The sequence below is a fragment of the Eleutherodactylus coqui genome, chromosome 1 (assembly GCF_035609145.1).
Source record: "Eleutherodactylus coqui strain aEleCoq1 chromosome 1, aEleCoq1.hap1, whole genome shotgun sequence".
Lineage (NCBI taxonomy): Eukaryota > Metazoa > Chordata > Amphibia > Anura > Eleutherodactylidae > Eleutherodactylus > Eleutherodactylus coqui.
This window is the reverse complement of record NC_089837.1, coordinates 54552110-54569311: the sequence shown is the minus strand read 5'-3', so window position 1 is coordinate 54569311 and position 17202 is coordinate 54552110. Positions and strand designations below refer to the sequence as shown.

Below are 17202 nucleotides of genomic sequence, written 5' to 3'. Positions count from 1 at the left end.
GTATCGCTGCAAGGCTAGACAGATTTGTCATCCAAGCAACTAGGGAGTGGATGTGAGAAGAGGACAACTTAAAGGGGGTTTCCAGGACTTGAAAAGATGGAACTGGGTATTGTACCACATCTGTTTCTAGACAGTCTGGTATTGCAGTTGATCCTCATTCAAGTATATGGGGGTTAACTGCCCTGGATGTGGCGCTGATCTTGAAGAACCAGGTCCTTTCATCTGACGATGGACAACCCTTACAAATACTGGTTAAACAAGACCTGTTAAGAGGCTCCATAGCAATCTACATACAGTTGAAGGAAAAAAATAAGTGAACCCGTTGGAATGACCTGGATGTTTGCTCAATAAAACATGTGAACGGTGTTATTAGTTAGACTGAGTTTGTCTGTAACTGTGCCTTAGATCAGACCATATTGTAATAGTCCATGCAGAAATCCAGGTAATTCCAAAGCTTTCACTTACATTTTCCTGCAGGTGTACCTGGGCCGATACAAAGTAGATCTTGGCCTGGCACCACATCACTGGTCTCTGTCACGGAGCACAGCCTTCCATTCACCTGATATTCAGCAGTAATAAACGTGTACTCCCATTTCTAGAAAGTTTTGACATGTCATCAGGGCATGTCGAAAGTTTTGGTCGCTGGAATGCGGGTGCTAAGGCCCCATCTGATCACTGGAAGAGCTCATAAGGAACGCTGTCACTCCTCGCTGGCTGAAGATGGACTTAATAGAAAGTCCCTGTCCTTTAGATTGTCCCATTTTTCTTGTCTCAATATATTTCATGACTGCTGCGAGATGACTAGCTGTATTGTTAAAGGGGTTGTCCCGCGCCGAAACGTTTTTTGTTTTTTTTTAACCCCCCCCGTTCGGCGCGAGACAACCCCGATGCAGGGGTTAAAAAAACAAACCGCTCAGCGCTTACCTGCATCCCGGCGGTCCGGCGTCTTCATACTTACCTGCTGAAGATGGCCACCGGCACGTGACGGGGCGGAGCTACACGGAGCCGGCATTCTGCACGAGCGGCTCCATTGAAGAGAGCAGAAGACCCGGACTGCGCAAGCGCGTCTAATTTGGCCATCGGAGGGCGAAAATTAGTCGACACCATGGGAACGAGGACGCCAGCAACGGAGCAGGTAAGTATAAAACTTTTTATAACTTCTGTATGGCTCATAATTAATGCACAATGTATATTACAAAGTGCATTAATATGGCCATACAGAAGTGTATAGACCCACTTGCTGCCGCGGGACAACCCCTTTAACATAAACTCCTGCTTTTTTTTTGTTTTTTTTTAATGTGGGATATATTTGCTACCTTGGCTTGAAAAAGCAATGAACCTGCCCATATCCAATACCCTAGCTACTGCAGTGGACAATGGTGTGTGCAGCTCTGAAAAAAATCTGTCCTGCACTGTCTTTCAACGCGTTCCTGCTTCATCTTATTCATTTTTTATGTGGTCTCATAGCAACCTGCGAGCTATCTGCTTACAAATCCGCACCCGCAATTTGATCGCTCCCATAGAGATCAATGGAGCCCGTCCGCACGAAAATAGAGCATGTTGCGATTGTTTTTCCGCTAAAAAAACCATGCAATTTGAATCCGCACGCCTGCTTGAAGTTGCAGAACTTAATGCCTTGCAATGGGAAAATATTACCGCGGATCGTCCCCCCATTTGCCAATCGCGGATTACGCAATTCAAATCTGTTAGTGCGCAGGCAGCCTAAGGCCGGGCTCACACGAGCGGGTCAGATTCCGGCTGTGAACCCGGCCGATGATCCTGCGTACTTCCCTTAACTGTACTGCGGATGACCGCGGAGGCTCACAGGAGATCATGTGCAGTACAGTTTTCTTTTTTGTTTGTTTTTCTCGCGTTGTCACTCATTGGCATCAATGGATGCGGTCCATGGATTTCGTGATGAAGTAGAGCATGCTGCGATTTTTCTTCTGCTCAAGGAATACGCAATTTGTGTCTGCGAGAAAATTCTACAATGCATGCCTTTCAATGCCCATGTTTTACCGATTTATTGCAGAATCCGCAATTCAAATCTGTTTGTGTGAGCCCGGCCTAATAGTAAGCTGATACTTCCCGATCTGTAGAGAAAGCTTTGCAGCGGTCATCTCCCTAATATCACACTGAGAGGGTACATTTATATGTAGGTAACACAGGATCCACCATTCAGGTGGATAGTCAGGCTGTAACCACCTACTCCTCTCCCTGCAGGATGACCCCCGCACAGGTCACAGAGCATGTCTAGAACAGTCTCCCATACAAGTCACTGGGTCATCTACTGTCCATTGTGTGGATGGCCCATGAGGCTGCTGTAAGGAATATCTTCTGAATGCTCTAAATCAGGGGTGTCAAACTCTTTTTCATCGGGGGCCACATCAGGTTTTTGGTGAACTTCAAAGGGCCGATTGTAAGACAGTACAGTAAGGGCTCGTTCACACCAGCGTATTTGCGTACATAATATGCAGAGAACAGAAGCCATTGATGTCAATGAGTTCATTCACATGATGTATATTCTCACACAGCATGACCTATATTGTTTCAAACTACGCACCCCGATAGGCCATTGAAGTGAATGGGCCGCGCAAATACGTGGTGAATGCGCAGGAAGCCTATGTATTCAATGCATATTTGCGCACCATCTCAGGGGCCCATCTTCGTTCTTTTCTGCGTGCCCAAATACGCAGGCATAAGCGATTTTCAATTGCGCAAATACGTAGCGTATTTGTGCGACCGAAATGCAATTACGCCCGTGTGAATGAGCCCTAATAGTGACCCCCATAGTGGTCGCAGTAGTAATAGTGACTCTCATAGTGGCCTCAGTAAAAATAGTGACCCCTATAGTGGTCGCAGTAATAATAGTGACTCTCATAGTTGCTCTAGTAAAAATATTGACCCCCACAGTAGACCAGTTAGTAATAGCGATCCCCACAGTGGCCCCAGTAGTAATAGCGACCCCTACAGTAATATTACCCCCTCCCAGCAGCAATATTACCCACTCCCAGCAACAATATTAACCCCCCCACACAGCAACATTAACCCCCAACAGCAATATTAACCCCTCCCCCCTGCACCAATATTAACCCCCTCCCAGCAACAGTATTAACCCCCACCCACCCAGCAGCAATATTAACCCCCCCCCCCCTCCTCCCCTTCCCAACCCGGCAGCAATATTAATCCCCTGCCAGCAACAATATTAACCCCCTCCCAGCAGCAATATTACCCCCCACCAGCAATATTACCACCCCACCCGACCCCCGCAGCAATATCAACCCCCTGCCAGTAACAATTTAAACCCCCCCCAACACACCAGCAATATTAACTCCCTCAGCCCCGGCAGCAATCAGCATTATTAACCTTCTCCCAGCAACAGCAATATTAACCCTCACCCCCCAGCAGCAATATTAACTTCCCCCTTCCCCAGCCATATGCTTACCTCCTCCTTGCTGTCAGCACCGTTCCTCCTCGGATCGTGCTGAGCCCGGGTGGCATATGAACTTTTCCCACAAGACTTCTGCACTATTGAGCAATTCCAGCAACCTGATTGGTTGTTTGGTTCTCTGGGTTGGCTGATTCCCCAATCAGATTGCTGGAATTGCTGACAAGTGCAGAAGTCTTGTGGAAAAAGTTCATATGCGTCCGGGTGTGCACTGACATCAGTGAGCAGCACGGCACGCTTCCTCCCTGAGTCCTCTCCTGCGGAACTGAAGAGCAGGGGAATCAGGGGAGAAGGGATCAGCGCTGTCAGTGTGATTACCAGCGGGGAGCTGCGGCACCCCAGCTGGTAATCACTACAGTGGTGAGCGGCCGTCGGCACGCCGCGGGCCACATAACACAAGGCAGCGGGCCTTGTGTTTGACACATGTGCTCTAAATGCTGTTAAGTGTAGCTCAGCAGAGATGGCCGCCCCCGTAGTCATGTGCAGACGGCGAATGAAAGCGTCTAAATAAATCACAAAATAAAAACAGATTAGAAAAATGGAAAATGTTTCTCTATCTGGTTTTAATTGATACAAAAATGTTTTGGTGATATTGTCTCTTTAAGACAGAAATTGATGTAAATGATGGTTGGAACCTACGCCATCTCGTTATGCTAGATTTCAGTCTGGCACATCGAGTACATTGGTTGCGCTTAGGTTGGCGCACACTGTGCTCGGGTCTCAGTACTATGCCCCTGTGTGTCTATAGGTGGGCACTCTCGGCTGGGATTTGCAGCCTGTTGAGCCTTTTACTAGGATGTCTTGTGAATGTATTGATTTTATTTTGTAGGTATTAAAATTCTTAAAATTTGCGTGATCTGTAAAGGGGGATTTTGTGGCTATTACGTATTTCTGGAGATAACAGTGCAGCATGTAATAGCAAACCAAGTTGTGATACTACAGTATTGGCAGTGTTGTAATGCCAATGTTGACTTTTTAGTTTTACACCTTCAAATAAGGCAGCAGATTTAAAAAAAATTGCGATTCCCAGATGCTTTAAATCTGAAACGTCAGTGTTTATTATCCTGCTTAAGGTTTTGTCTTATCTGTCACATGACTTACTTGGGAGATGCTGGTTGGCTTTTTGAGCAAGAATAAAAGAATCTATTGTTTTGTCAGGAAATACAATTTAAATGTTCTGTAATGGGTTGGATTATGCCATGACATATAAAAGTATCACTGCAGCAGAAAAAAGTGCAACTTTTTGCAATAGTCTAAATCGGTCCAAAGTTCTGAGCTGACTACTTGCTTGATTCAGTTGGAGCTGGATTTTTCTCATTCAGAGTTTTGAATCTATTCCACAGTCATAAAGTTAAAGAGAACCTGTCAGGTCCCTTATGGTTCCCTAGTTGGGGGACAGCACAGTATAGTGACACTCACTGATTTCTGTGCCTTATCACTTATACAGATCACTTATACAGATCATTCATAAATGTACATAATTGGATTACCATCTATGGAGTTGCCCAATATAGTAGTGGTAAGAACCTCGGGGTTGTGCCAAGTTGTAAAGTTATCCCCTATCCTGCGATCAGTGGGGGTCCGACCACTGAGACTCCCATCAATCTCAAGAACAGCGGTCTTAAAGGTCCCTGCATGAATGAAGTGGCATTTGTGCAAGAGAGCTGCAGCTCCATTCATTTTAGTTATAGCTCTGGAGATTGCAGAGCGCTTGTTCTCAGCAGTTTCCGGTGCTCCCATTAAAAAAACATGGAATGGCGGCACATAGTCGAGACCACCACTTCACTCATTCATGGACCTTCAGAACCCCATTCTTGTGACTAGTAAGTTCAGTCGGGAAGATTAGCTGTGATCTCCTCTATTGTGGCTGTGTGACAAGAGCTGTCTGATCATATTCAGTAACTGTGATAGGAATGGCTGTACTCCCCCTGCAGACTAGTCCTGTATAACAGCCTCAGACGGACTCAGAAATTGAATAGAAAACAAACACATAACCCCAAGTAGATCCGGACTGGTCAGAACTGAGATCACATGACCAACAGCGGAAAAAGAGGTCGGGAGATTCAAACAGAAAGAAATAACTGAGGTAACACTAGCCCACTTATATACTGGGGGATATCTACATAATGATATCTGTTTCTCTCAGGAGGACCTGTCTTGTCCTGTATTACACAGACAACCCATTGATTTGAATGGGTATTGTGTGTAATGCTTTAATTCCCCTGTGGTGGCGCTGGAGGGAAATTAAACACTTACTGCCAGGTTTCCCCACAGATCACAGCTGATCACTGAGGGTCCCAGCAGTGGAAAACTTTGTGAGCATCTTATTGTTCAGAGACCCTTCTAACAAGTAGGGATTGTCCGAAGCCGAGAACCCCTTTAATTTCACATGAGTCTTCTGCAGCACTTTTTCTACTTTGCTTATTTGCTATTGATGCTAAAAAATAAGTAACCCATCTTGGCACAAAATCAGACGCTTCGCCCTCAGTCACACGATAGTGGCCGGAGCTGTAATTATAATTAGTGCTGTTTAGTCTGTGGGTTTAATATTGGCTGAAACCTCCCTCATGTTTTTGTGATTTTTCGTTAAACCACCACTTGTTTACTGCTTATTTTTTTCTACTCTGAGTATTTTGCTTGTCCTTTTAGTTGTGAATAAATCAGCAAGGTCGCTGGTCCTTTTTCTTAATCCATTTTTGTTTGTTTTTGTAAGAATGCCTGGCAGTCACATGAGCCTTCTTGATGCCAAGATTTCCTTTGTGGTAAGATTGGCTATAGAGGTAATAAATGAAGATAGCAGTTCTTAGCTTCTTCACATCATAGACCATCATAGGAGAAACAATAAGGAATGCAATTTGAATTGGACACACAAATCACAAGTACATAACAATTTAAGATACTAAAGTCTCTAGATTGCAAGTAGAAAAGAAAATGAAATCTCGTGTATTGGGACCCAATTTTAAAATTTTTTTGATACTTCTGTAGAGGTTTAATATGTTTGTGCTAACATGTTGTGAGGTGTCACTTGTCATTGTGCTCACTAATTTAAAAAGGTTACAGTTAGAGATGAGCGAACGTACTCGTCCGAGCTTGATACTCGTTCGAGTATTAGCGTGTTCGAGATGCTCGTTACTAGAGGCGAACACCACGCGATGTTCGAGTTACTTTCACTTTCATCTCTGAGACGATAGCGCGCTTTTCTGGCCAATAGAAAGACAGGGAAGGCATTACAACTTCCCCCTGCGACGTTCAAGCCCTATACCACCCCCCTGCTGTGAGTGGCTGGCGAGATCAGGTGTCACCCGAGTATATAAATCGGCCCCTCCCGCGGCTCGCCACAGATGCGTTGTGAGATAGAGGAGGGAAAGTGCTGCTGATGCCGGAGCTGCTATAGGGAGAGCGTTAGGAGTGATTTTAGGCTTCAAGAACCCCAACGGTCCTTCTTAGGGCCACATCTGACCGTGTGCAGTACTGTTGAGGCTGCTTTTTGCAGTGTTGCACATTTTTTATTTTTTTTTTGTATATCGGCCGTGCAGAGCATTGCGTCCTCAGTCTGCAGTCATTGTACAGAGTATAGGGCCAGTACTGGTGAGGCAGGGAAAGAGATATTCAGTCTATATAGGCAGTGGGCTTTTTCAAAAAAATTGGGGAAAAATACTATATTTGGGCTGCCTGTGACCGTCTTCAGTTTACTGCGTGTCTGCTGGGGGTAGTAGTCCTAATTAATACGCAGCTAAGTGTTACAGCAGGCTTGCGCAAAATTGTTTCCTGGATCTGCTGTCTCTGTTACATCAGCGCCGTCATCCCGCCAGAGGGAAACAGTATACATAATATTATACGCTGCCTACAGTATCTATCTGCTGGGGGTAGTAGTCCTAATTAATACGCAGCTAAGCGTTACAGCAGGCTTGCGCAAAATTGTTTCCTGGATCTGCTGTGCGTTCCGTAAGGGAAGTCAGCCTCCAACCACAGGCCAATAAGCGGCACATTTAATTACAGCGTTCTGTTTCTGCATTCCTGGTAATACAGCATGCTGAGGGGTAGGGGTAGGCCTAGAGGACGTGGACGCGGGCGAGGACGCGGAGGCCCAAGTCAGGGTGTGGGCACAGGCCGAGCTCCTGATCCAGGTGTATCGCAGCCGACTGCTGCGGGATTAGGAGAGAGGCACGTTTCTGGCGTCCCCACATTCATCTCACAATTAATGGGTCCATGCGGTAGACCTTTATTAGAAAATGAGCAGTGTGAGCAGGTCCTGTTGTGGATGGCAGAAAGTGCATCCAGCAATCTATCGACCACGCAGAGTTCTGCGCCGTCCACTGCTGCAACTCTGAATCCTCTGGCTGCTGCTCCTCCTTCCTCCCAGCCTCCTCACTCCATTACAATGACACATTCTGAGGAGCAGGCAGACTCCCAGGAACTGTTCTCGGGCCCCTGCCCAGAATGGGCAGCAATGGTTCTGAATCCTCTCCCACTGGAGGAGTTTGTCGTGACCGATGCCCAACCTTTGGAAAGTTCCCGGGGTCCGGGGGATGAGGCTGGGGACTTCCGGCAACTGTCTCAAGAGCTTTCAGTGGGTGAGGAGGACGATGACGATGAGACACAGTTGTCTATCACTCAGGTAGTAGTAATTGGAGTAAGTCCGAGGGAGGAGCGCACAGAGGATTCGGAGGAAGAGCAGCAGGACGATGAGGTGACTGACCCCACCTGGTTTGCTACGCCTACTGAGGACAGGTCTTCAGAGGGGGAGGCAAGTGCAGCAGCAGGGCAGGTTGGAAGAGGCAGTGCGGTGGCCAGGGGTAGAGGCAGGGCCAGACCAAATAATCCACCCACTGTTTCCCAAAGCGCCTCCTCGCGCCATGCCACCCTGCAGAGGCCGAGGTGCTCAAAGGTCTGGCAGTTTTTCACTGAGAGTGCAGATGAACTGTGGTGTGCAACCTTTGTCGCGCCAAGATCAGCCGGGGAGCTACCACCACCAGCCTCACCACCACCAGTATGCGCAGACATATGATGGCCAAGCACACCACAAGGTGGGACGAAGGCCGTTCACCGCCTCTGGTTTGCACCGCTGCCTCTCGCCCTGTGCCCCAACCTGCCACTGAGATCCAACCCCCCTCTCAGAACACAGGCACTACCGTCTCCTGGCCTGCACCCACACCCTCACCTCCGCTGTGCTCGGCCCCATCCACCAATGTCTCTCAGCGCATCGGCACAGGATTATATTTCTCATTGCTTCTGTACAGCATTGTGGGCTATCGCCCCGCCCCTTTTAAAGAGGGTCGCTGCCTAGCTGTGCCAACCCTCTGCAGTGTGTGCCTGCGGTTCCTCCTCATGGCAGACGCACTTATAAATAGACATGAGGGTGGTGTGGCATGAGGGCAGCTGAAGGCTGCGCAGGGACACTTTGGTGTGCGCTGTGGACACTGGGTCGTGCGGGGGGGGGGGGGGGGGTTGGGCAGCATGTAACCCAGGAGAAGTGGCAGTGGAGTGTCATGCAGGCAGTGATTGTGCTTTGTTGGAGGTAGTGTGGTGCTTAGCTAAGGTATGCATTGCTAATGAGGGCTTTTCAGAAGTAAAAATTGTTGGGAGGGGGTGGCACTCTTGCCGCTATTGTGGCTTAATAGTGGGACCTGGGAACTTGAGATGCAGCCCAACATGTAGCCCCTCGCCTGCCCTATCCGTTGCTGTGTCGTTCCCATCACTTTCTTGAATTGCCCAAATTTTCACAAATGGAAACCTTAGCGAGCATCGGCGATATACAAAAATGCTCGAGTCGCCCATTGACTTCAATGGGTTCGTTACTCGAAACGAACCCTCGAGCATTGCGAGAATTTCGTCCCGAGTAACGAGCACCCGAGCATTTTGGTGCTCGCTCATCTCTAGTTACAGTGCCTAAATAGTGCTCCTCACCTGTCTAATAACAATGTGCCCTCTGACACGTCTACCATGTAGGATCTCTCAAGAAATAGTCAAAGTGGGAGAACCCTTACCCCAAGTCTATGATTCTTCTCTATCCACATTCTTCTCTATTTTTTCATTCTTTGACCTCTCCACCTTGCTCTAAAAACATACTCAACCCTTCATTCGAGGAACCTCCATACACCTCAGATAATTGGGAAATCCTGTGGAAATGAACAGGTCAAGCCAACTTTAATAAAGTGTGTGTGGTCAGCTTTTATGTGGAAGGATATTGTTAGATGCCAACAACAAATGTCTCTTTTATTAATTGGGGAATCCTCAATAGTTTTGAGTGTGTGTTTCCATATGGTGGTGGCAAGCATGAATTAGAAGACGACCAGCAAATCGCCGCCAGATACTTGTTGATACCACTGCTCTGGAGTGAGTTGTGGCAACATGCTGATGAACCAACATGTAAGAAAAATACTCTCGTGCCAGGTTAGGAAGATTTTATTTAATGGTTTGACACTTGACTGCAATGCTGGCCATTCTGACATCTACGTCATTTCCGACATTAACCTGCAAATGTTGCCAGAAGTGTTTGTTGCTTTATTAACATCTGATATGGCTACATCAGCAATGGGTACAAAAGCTTGTGAACATCAAGGAACAACAAAGTAGACCTATGTATACACTAACCTGGTCCATGTGTATAAATGTATAAACAATTCTGATCTCCATCCTTAAATTGGCACATCTCTTCCACCTTGATATTGCTATATAATCGTATAGGAAGAGTCTAGGGGATCCTGTAGAATGGCAGCCTTAAGCCTTTGGCTTTTCATCTGTGTGCTACCACCAATCTATCCTTTCTCCTTAGGGAGAGCACCCAGACAGTGAGTGAGGAGACTCAAAAGACCATTCATGCTCCTCTGGGTAATATGCAAATAAGGGACATGGAATAATACTTCCACAGTGCCACCTATTGGAAGGCAGCATTCCTTCAAGCCAAAGTTAGATTGTTTATACAAGCCTGGTAACAATGACTGGGAATTAAAAGCAAATGCAGACTTCATGCACAGATAGCTGTTTCAGGGTATTTGCCTTTCATCAGTGTACAGTAGGAGTCCGGCTTTGCTAGTGAGAGGCCTGGGATGGGGGTCAGAAACGCTATCTTTTCTCCTTAGGCAGAGCACCCAGACGGTGAGTGAGGAGACTCAAAAGGCCCATTCATGCTTCTCTGGGTAATATGCAAATAAGGTAGATGGAATAATACCTCCACAGGGCCACCTATTGGAAGGCAACATTCCCTCAAGCCAAAGTTAGACTCTTTACTTTGCTTTTGCTTTTAATTCCCAGTCATTGTTACAAGGCTTGTATAAAGAGTCTAACTTTGGCTTCCAATAGGTTACTACCACTCTTAGCATGTCCTGTCAAGGCACTTTAAGGGTGGTAGTTGCACAGCAGCTGGAGAACAACACGTTACAGACCATTGACGATGCATATGTTTGTTGCGAGCTGAACGTCCATTTCTGTCCTCCTGTGACTCGGCTGCCAAACAACGAAGAATTATGCTGCAGGAAATTTTAGCTGTTTTTCCCGCTTTCCTTCAGAGATTTCAACCGTTCCCTTCTGACATTGAATATTTCACTATTTCCAGTTTGTTTTAATTTTAATTCAGGTTTGAATTACTTTCTTAGGATATATTCTTTACCTTAATGTTGTTTTTCTTTAAGTTGGTTTCACTTCCTTGGTAGCTAAGTGCCCATCGAACCCGAACAAAAATAAATAGATTGTTTGAGAGCACTTAGATCTGATTTCTGCCCTGCATCGCGCCGAGCCACCGGGAGACTCGGTGATGTTCTGGAGCATTTCAAGAGTATTAGATCCTCCATGTTTATGTTACTGTATGTAGGGAAATGGCTTAGGAGCAGCTAGTCCAGCTAATTATACCGTTAACGACTGATTCGTAATTAAGGAGCAGATTGGATTTCTTCGGAGGACGGCTTTCATGTTACCAAGTCTGCTCTCCGGTGATGATATAATGTTGCTTTATGAGCTGTTCTTACTGGAAAACAGTTTGCTATAATTCTGCTGTTACAATCTTCATGAAATATCGAGCTCTGGAACTAATTCTTCTTATGCTGAAGTTCTCTTGTTCATTCACGTCTGAAGCTACATTTAGAGTTCCGCTAGTTTAGTCCTACCAGATAATCGTGTATTGTCAGGGCTCAGATGGAAATGGATGGTTAGACTACGTGTCTGACAGCAGGTTGGAGCTAAGCTGCTGTCTGTTTCCAAGAGATACCAGGACAGCTTTGAAAGCAGCCATGGATGTCAATGGAGAAAACAAGATGAAATATCCCAAAATCGGTAGAAAAAAACTGTAAATCAAATTATATACAAAGTTACTAAGTTTTCTAATAGAGATGAGCGAACGTACTCGTTTCGAGTACTTACGCACCCGAGTACCGCCATTTTCGAGTACTTCAGTACTCGGGTGAAAAGATTCGGGGGGGGGCGGGGAGAGGCGTGGCGGTGCGGGGGGTAGCAGTGGGGAACAGGGGGGAGCCCTCTCTCTCTCCCTCTCCCCCCCCACTCCCCACTGCTACCCCCCGTGCCGCCACGGCGCCCCCCGAATTTTTTTGCCCGAGTACGGAAGTACTCGGAAATCGCGGTATTCGGGCGAAAAAGGGGCGTGGCCGAGCACGTTCGCTCATCTCTATTTTCTAAGTAGATTTACTGCGTATGCAATTTTAGTTCATGAAAAATTCCCATTTTCAATGAGTACGCGGTTTTGGTGCATGTATGTCTATGTAGCATCCGTGTGTCATCTGTTTATCATACATGCAAAAAAAAAAAAACTTACATGATATCAGATTTGTCACAACCCACAGAAAACAGGGTGCCCCAAAACACAGATGCTAGAGTGTTCTTTTTTGTGTCCGTAGACTTTAATGTACGATTTTTGATCTATGACTATGGACTAAAACAGGATATGCTACATTCTTTTTTTACCGTAAGATCAGTCCGTGTAAATAAATAGCAATTTAATTCAGTTTAGGAAGGCCCGGGTGTGCCAGATTTGTCACAACCCACAGAAAACAGGGTACACAAAAAATGCAGTGTGGACAGATGCTAATGAGTGTTCACTGTTTTTTGTATTCTTGTATAATGAAAACAAAGATCTGGTACCGTGTTAGCCAGTAGAGCAAAATGTGATTGTTCTCAGTGTTCTCCTCTTACTGAGAACAATCACATTTTGTATTCTTGTGCAACTCCAGACTTCAATGTATATTCTGGTCCCTGAGTAGGGGCTAAAGTAGGGCAAAGTGTAATTTTTTTTTCTAAGTGCAACATCAGTCCATGTAAAAAAAAATTGTGTCTGAATACACCAGTTTAATTCAATGGGTCCGTGTGCTGCCCGTATTCATTCAGTAAGTCACTGAATACGAATATGAAATACTGTATCCCCCCGTGTGATTGGGTCCATACACTGAAATGTTATTGAAAATAGATAGTAGAAAATACAAGTCAAAAGTCAGGAACCACTAAAATCTCTGTAAGAAGCTTGATTGGTATCAGCATTACGTGATCATTATCTGGTACCTTAGCCGTAGATTAAAACTTTGGGCCAAGATATAATGAGCAAGCATTTTTTATCAAAATGTGTTTTCGGAAGTAGACTTAAATTAAAAAAAATTCTGGTTGAATTCGACTTCTGGATTGGTTCTTGTCCACCAGTTTGGCTTCGACGCCTCTGATCCAGACTTCAGTCCCATTCTATAACTCTGGGAATGGCAGCATGGGAATCCTGTAGCAGAGGCAGTACTTCCCTTCAGGAATTATAGATGTCCTGTCAATACTTCTGCTATGAAATAAAACATAATAGAGTACACTCCTACCTTTTGATTTTACAGTTCATTGTATAGAGGAGTTTGGGCTCTCTTTTACAAGAGTCCCAGACTTTGTACCTTCCGCAAAGGCCTGTTCAGAAAAAATGGCTGAGTGAGGGTAGTGGGCAAAAAGACATAAATGTTTGCTCCACACCTGTAGCATATGGCCATTATTACATTTTCCTCTCCATCTATAATCCAGCTCAGGAATCCATGCTTATTCGTTGCAGCCGGCACTCCCGTAGAGGAAAGTGCGGCCGCAACGGGGGGAAAAAATTGACATGCTGTGGCCAGGGAATCCGCGCTGCAGTGCCTTTATCCCCGGATTAGCGTCCGCAGGCGGATTTGCCGCAGCAAAATTCTGGCCGGAATTTCCGCAGCTAATACACCCCGTATGAAACCAGCCTAAAGTAGCTTTCTGAGGCCCCCTTTGATAAAGTTTTTCTGGTTGGTGACACATCTAATTAGGTGCGATCTTGACAAAGAAACTCCTTGACGTGACAGATTGAACTTTGGATACATTTGCAGATGCCTTCCAAGTACTATACTTTTCTTGGTGATGTGATATCCTTGTAATGAATTTCCATTTTAGCTACTAGCACAAACCAATTATCTGTTACCATTTCAATTCAATAAACGAGACTTTTAACACATTTCAAAAGTTTGATCTGCAACCAAATTCCAGTTGGACAAAGATAAAATATCGCTGCCTCTCTTTGTGGAAAAGCATGTAATATCATGGGACATTTGGATATGAATATTTGTCAGAAGATGTTACAGTTTATTTCAGAATAATGTGGCATCTGATCTCCGTCCAAATCAAACCCACATAAAAAACAGAACTATATCCTGAATTAAAAAATCTAGGCCAGCCGAGGAGATGCAAAATAAATCATCTCCAAGATGTTTTTTTTTTCTCTTATTGTTGGTTCAGCTCCACATTCATTTTCTTTTTTTCTTTCATAGTTCCTCCAAAAATATGTTATGGTTGTATAAACTTACAGGGAATGTGTCCTCAGAAAGTCACTTTTTATTTATATTTTTTTTTATATCTGGTGATTTTTTTTTTATGTCACTATTAGGGATGAGCGAACGTGTCCATTACGGACACATCCGCACCCGGACACCGGCTTTGCCGAACACTGCAGTGTTCGCGCGTAAGTGTCCGGGTGCCGCCGGGGGGCGGGGAGATGCGCGGCGGCGCGGGCGGCAGTAGCGGGGAACAGGGGGGAGCCCTCTCTCTCTCCCTCTCCCCCCCACTCCCCGCCGCACCCCCCCGCGCTGCCACGGCGGCCCCCGAACTTTTTCGCCCGAACACTGAAGTGTTCGCAAAGTTCGGTGTTCGGGCGAAAAAGGGGCGGAGCCGAACGTGTTCGCTCATCTCTAGTCACTATCGATATTAAAAAAAAAAAGTCCCGAAATACTCCAGTTTTTTCTGTGCTGCTCACTTGACCACACTCAATAAGATAACACTCCCTGTTTTGGTGTGTAGACTGGGACAATATCAACAGAGGCATCTCATTATTATAAGGCTGGGTTCACACAGGGCGGATTTGCTGCGGGTTTGCCGCGTTTTTTCCGTTGCGGGTTTGCCGCAGAAGAACTGCTTCTGCGGCAAAACCGCTTCAAAGGTTAATTTTGGCTTGCAGATTTTCGTGTGGAATAATCCGCAAGCATTTTTTTCCGCAGCGCTTTTTTACATTTTGCAGCGTATTTTGGTGCGGATTTAGCTGCGTCCATAGAGGTCTATGGACAAAAAAGCGTTGCGGAAAAGACAGAAGAATGGACATGCTGCTTCTTTTAAAACCGCGCTGCAGTTGCATTTCCGCACTGCGGCTGTGCGGAAAAAATCCGTCCTGTGAGAACAGCTTTTTTCCAAAACTCATTTGTGCTGCATTGCACTACAAACGCAGCGGTTTTGCCACAGTGCGAATATGCAACGGCAATCCGCGGCAAAACCGCGGCAAATCAGCCCTGTGTGAACCCAGAGCCAGGGGTTTTCTAGCAATTGACAGCTCTTTTATCCTGCTAAAGGCTTAGATAAAGCACAGAATGCTACATACTGCCTGTTCTCTGGGAAAGGTAGAACGCCATAACTTTGCAGAGACAGTATTGCTTCAAGACTGTATTGGTTCATTTACACTTTTCGGACCTTTACCACCCATAGTGACTGCCATGATGTGTAATGCACTCTCCTTAAACTAGCAGAACAACTGGAGGAAAAATCAATCTATACAGTATTAACCCTTTCCAATCCAATTTGTATCCTGGTTTTCCTAGGGGGCTTACTCTTTTTCTGCCATTATACAATGGCGCTATCTAGCTGGCTAAAGCCAGTACTGCAGGAGGTGACATGTTGGATAGGTTCAAACAGCAAGGAGGGTGGCAATATACAGTAAGAGAACCTCGACGGACGTCTTCCAACATCGGAGCTGTACAGCCTTAAATCATAATGTCTTCAGACGTCAGACAGTGGATTGGAAAGGGTTAACTTCTTTCCACCCCTGCTAATCCATCACAGTAACTCAAGTGATAGGCTGGCGGTCTATGTTTACCAACTTTTAGCTATGACATACTATAGCAGCAAGTAACTGCTGCAGCCCATCGGCGGTCATGTGATGTACTTTCATCACCACTGATTGGCTGCAGTGGTCACATGTCAGATCATTGCTAACAGCAAATAAAATTATTAATATGTACATATGCAAGTCCATCAAAAATCGACTCTTTTTAAAAACCTAAACAATTTTACTTCGACAATATGTAATTTTCCTTCACATATTTGGGTGTACGCAATTGAAACCGCATCATATTCTATTAACCATATCACGAAAGGCCCCTGCTCTACCTGTCATAATACCGATAAGCTCCTGCTTACATCATGCTTTCAAACTATGTTTTGGGTTGTTTTGGTTTTGCAGCAATTATCACAAAATTGTGGTTAAACTCTATGGCTTCACCGGGATTTCATGATAACTGTGGCAAAATGTGTGAGATAGACCCTAAGGCCTTAGGCACAGGGGCAAACTATGGCTTCTTACAAGTTTCACTTTGCCATGTAGAATCGTAGTGAGGTACTCATGGAAGTGTTTGGGCTCTATTGTTCAATTTCATATAGAATGTAAGAGAGAGAAAAGTTACAAGAGTAGATAAAATTGTAGTAAACTATCAGATGTCAATACTTGAAGATGATATCAGAAATGTGTATGTCACGTGGACGTGGAGGAGGAAAGGCACAGAGCCCTTCTTTTGTGCATCATCACAGCCATCTCTTTATACAGAATATTTCCATTCCGCCTGCACACGGCTGCGTCGGATTCCGCATGCAGAAGCCCCCAGTGGAATCCGACCCGGTGCTCAGCTTGCGTCCGTGCGTACCTGACATTTCTTCTTTACTGTACTGCGGATAGTCCGCAAAATGGGCCGACGGACATGCGCAGTACAGGTTTTTCTTTTCCTGATCCCTGATTTTCAGTGCAGAAGGGCCGCGGGCTGGACAGCTTCCACTTGCTCCACACAAAACTAGAGCATGCTGCAACTTTTCCTTCGTGAGCGGAAAATCGCAGTCGATTTCTGCTCATGTAGAGGAAAATGCGTTTTTTCATAGCATGCAATGGGCGGTATTTCCTGCGGAATCCAGAGGCAGACGCCCACTCCGGATTCCACAATGTAAATCCACCCGTGTGCAGGCGGCCTTACTGAAGGAACCAAAACGAAAGCCACAATGGCTTTGCACATAGAGTGTTATTAATATTTTTTTTAATTTTCTTTACAGAGAGCTGATAAACAAACTCGAAACATGGACTCTGCGCAGTACGCGGAATTCTGTGAAAGCCGCCAGCTAAGCTTTTGTAAGTAACAGACTTCTTAGAATTCTGCAAATCATGGCATTTATGTTCCAGCTTAAGATTTGGGAACTATTTTTCATTTGTAATTGCCTTATTGTTCTAAAATAACTTGTAA

General features: G+C 45.5%; 1 protein-coding gene across 2 annotated transcripts in view; it reads left to right on the top strand.

Moving 5' to 3' along the window:
- Window positions 1-17202, top strand: part of SUPT3H (SPT3 homolog, SAGA and STAGA complex component) — a 474485-nt gene that overhangs the window by 339244 nt on the left and 118039 nt on the right. For both annotated transcript variants that reach the window (XM_066596252.1, XM_066596261.1), the window contains one exon: window positions 17015-17090. In XM_066596252.1, the coding sequence (XP_066452349.1) occupies window positions 17015-17090 (76 nt within the window). The remainder of the gene's footprint in view (window positions 1-17014; window positions 17091-17202) is intronic.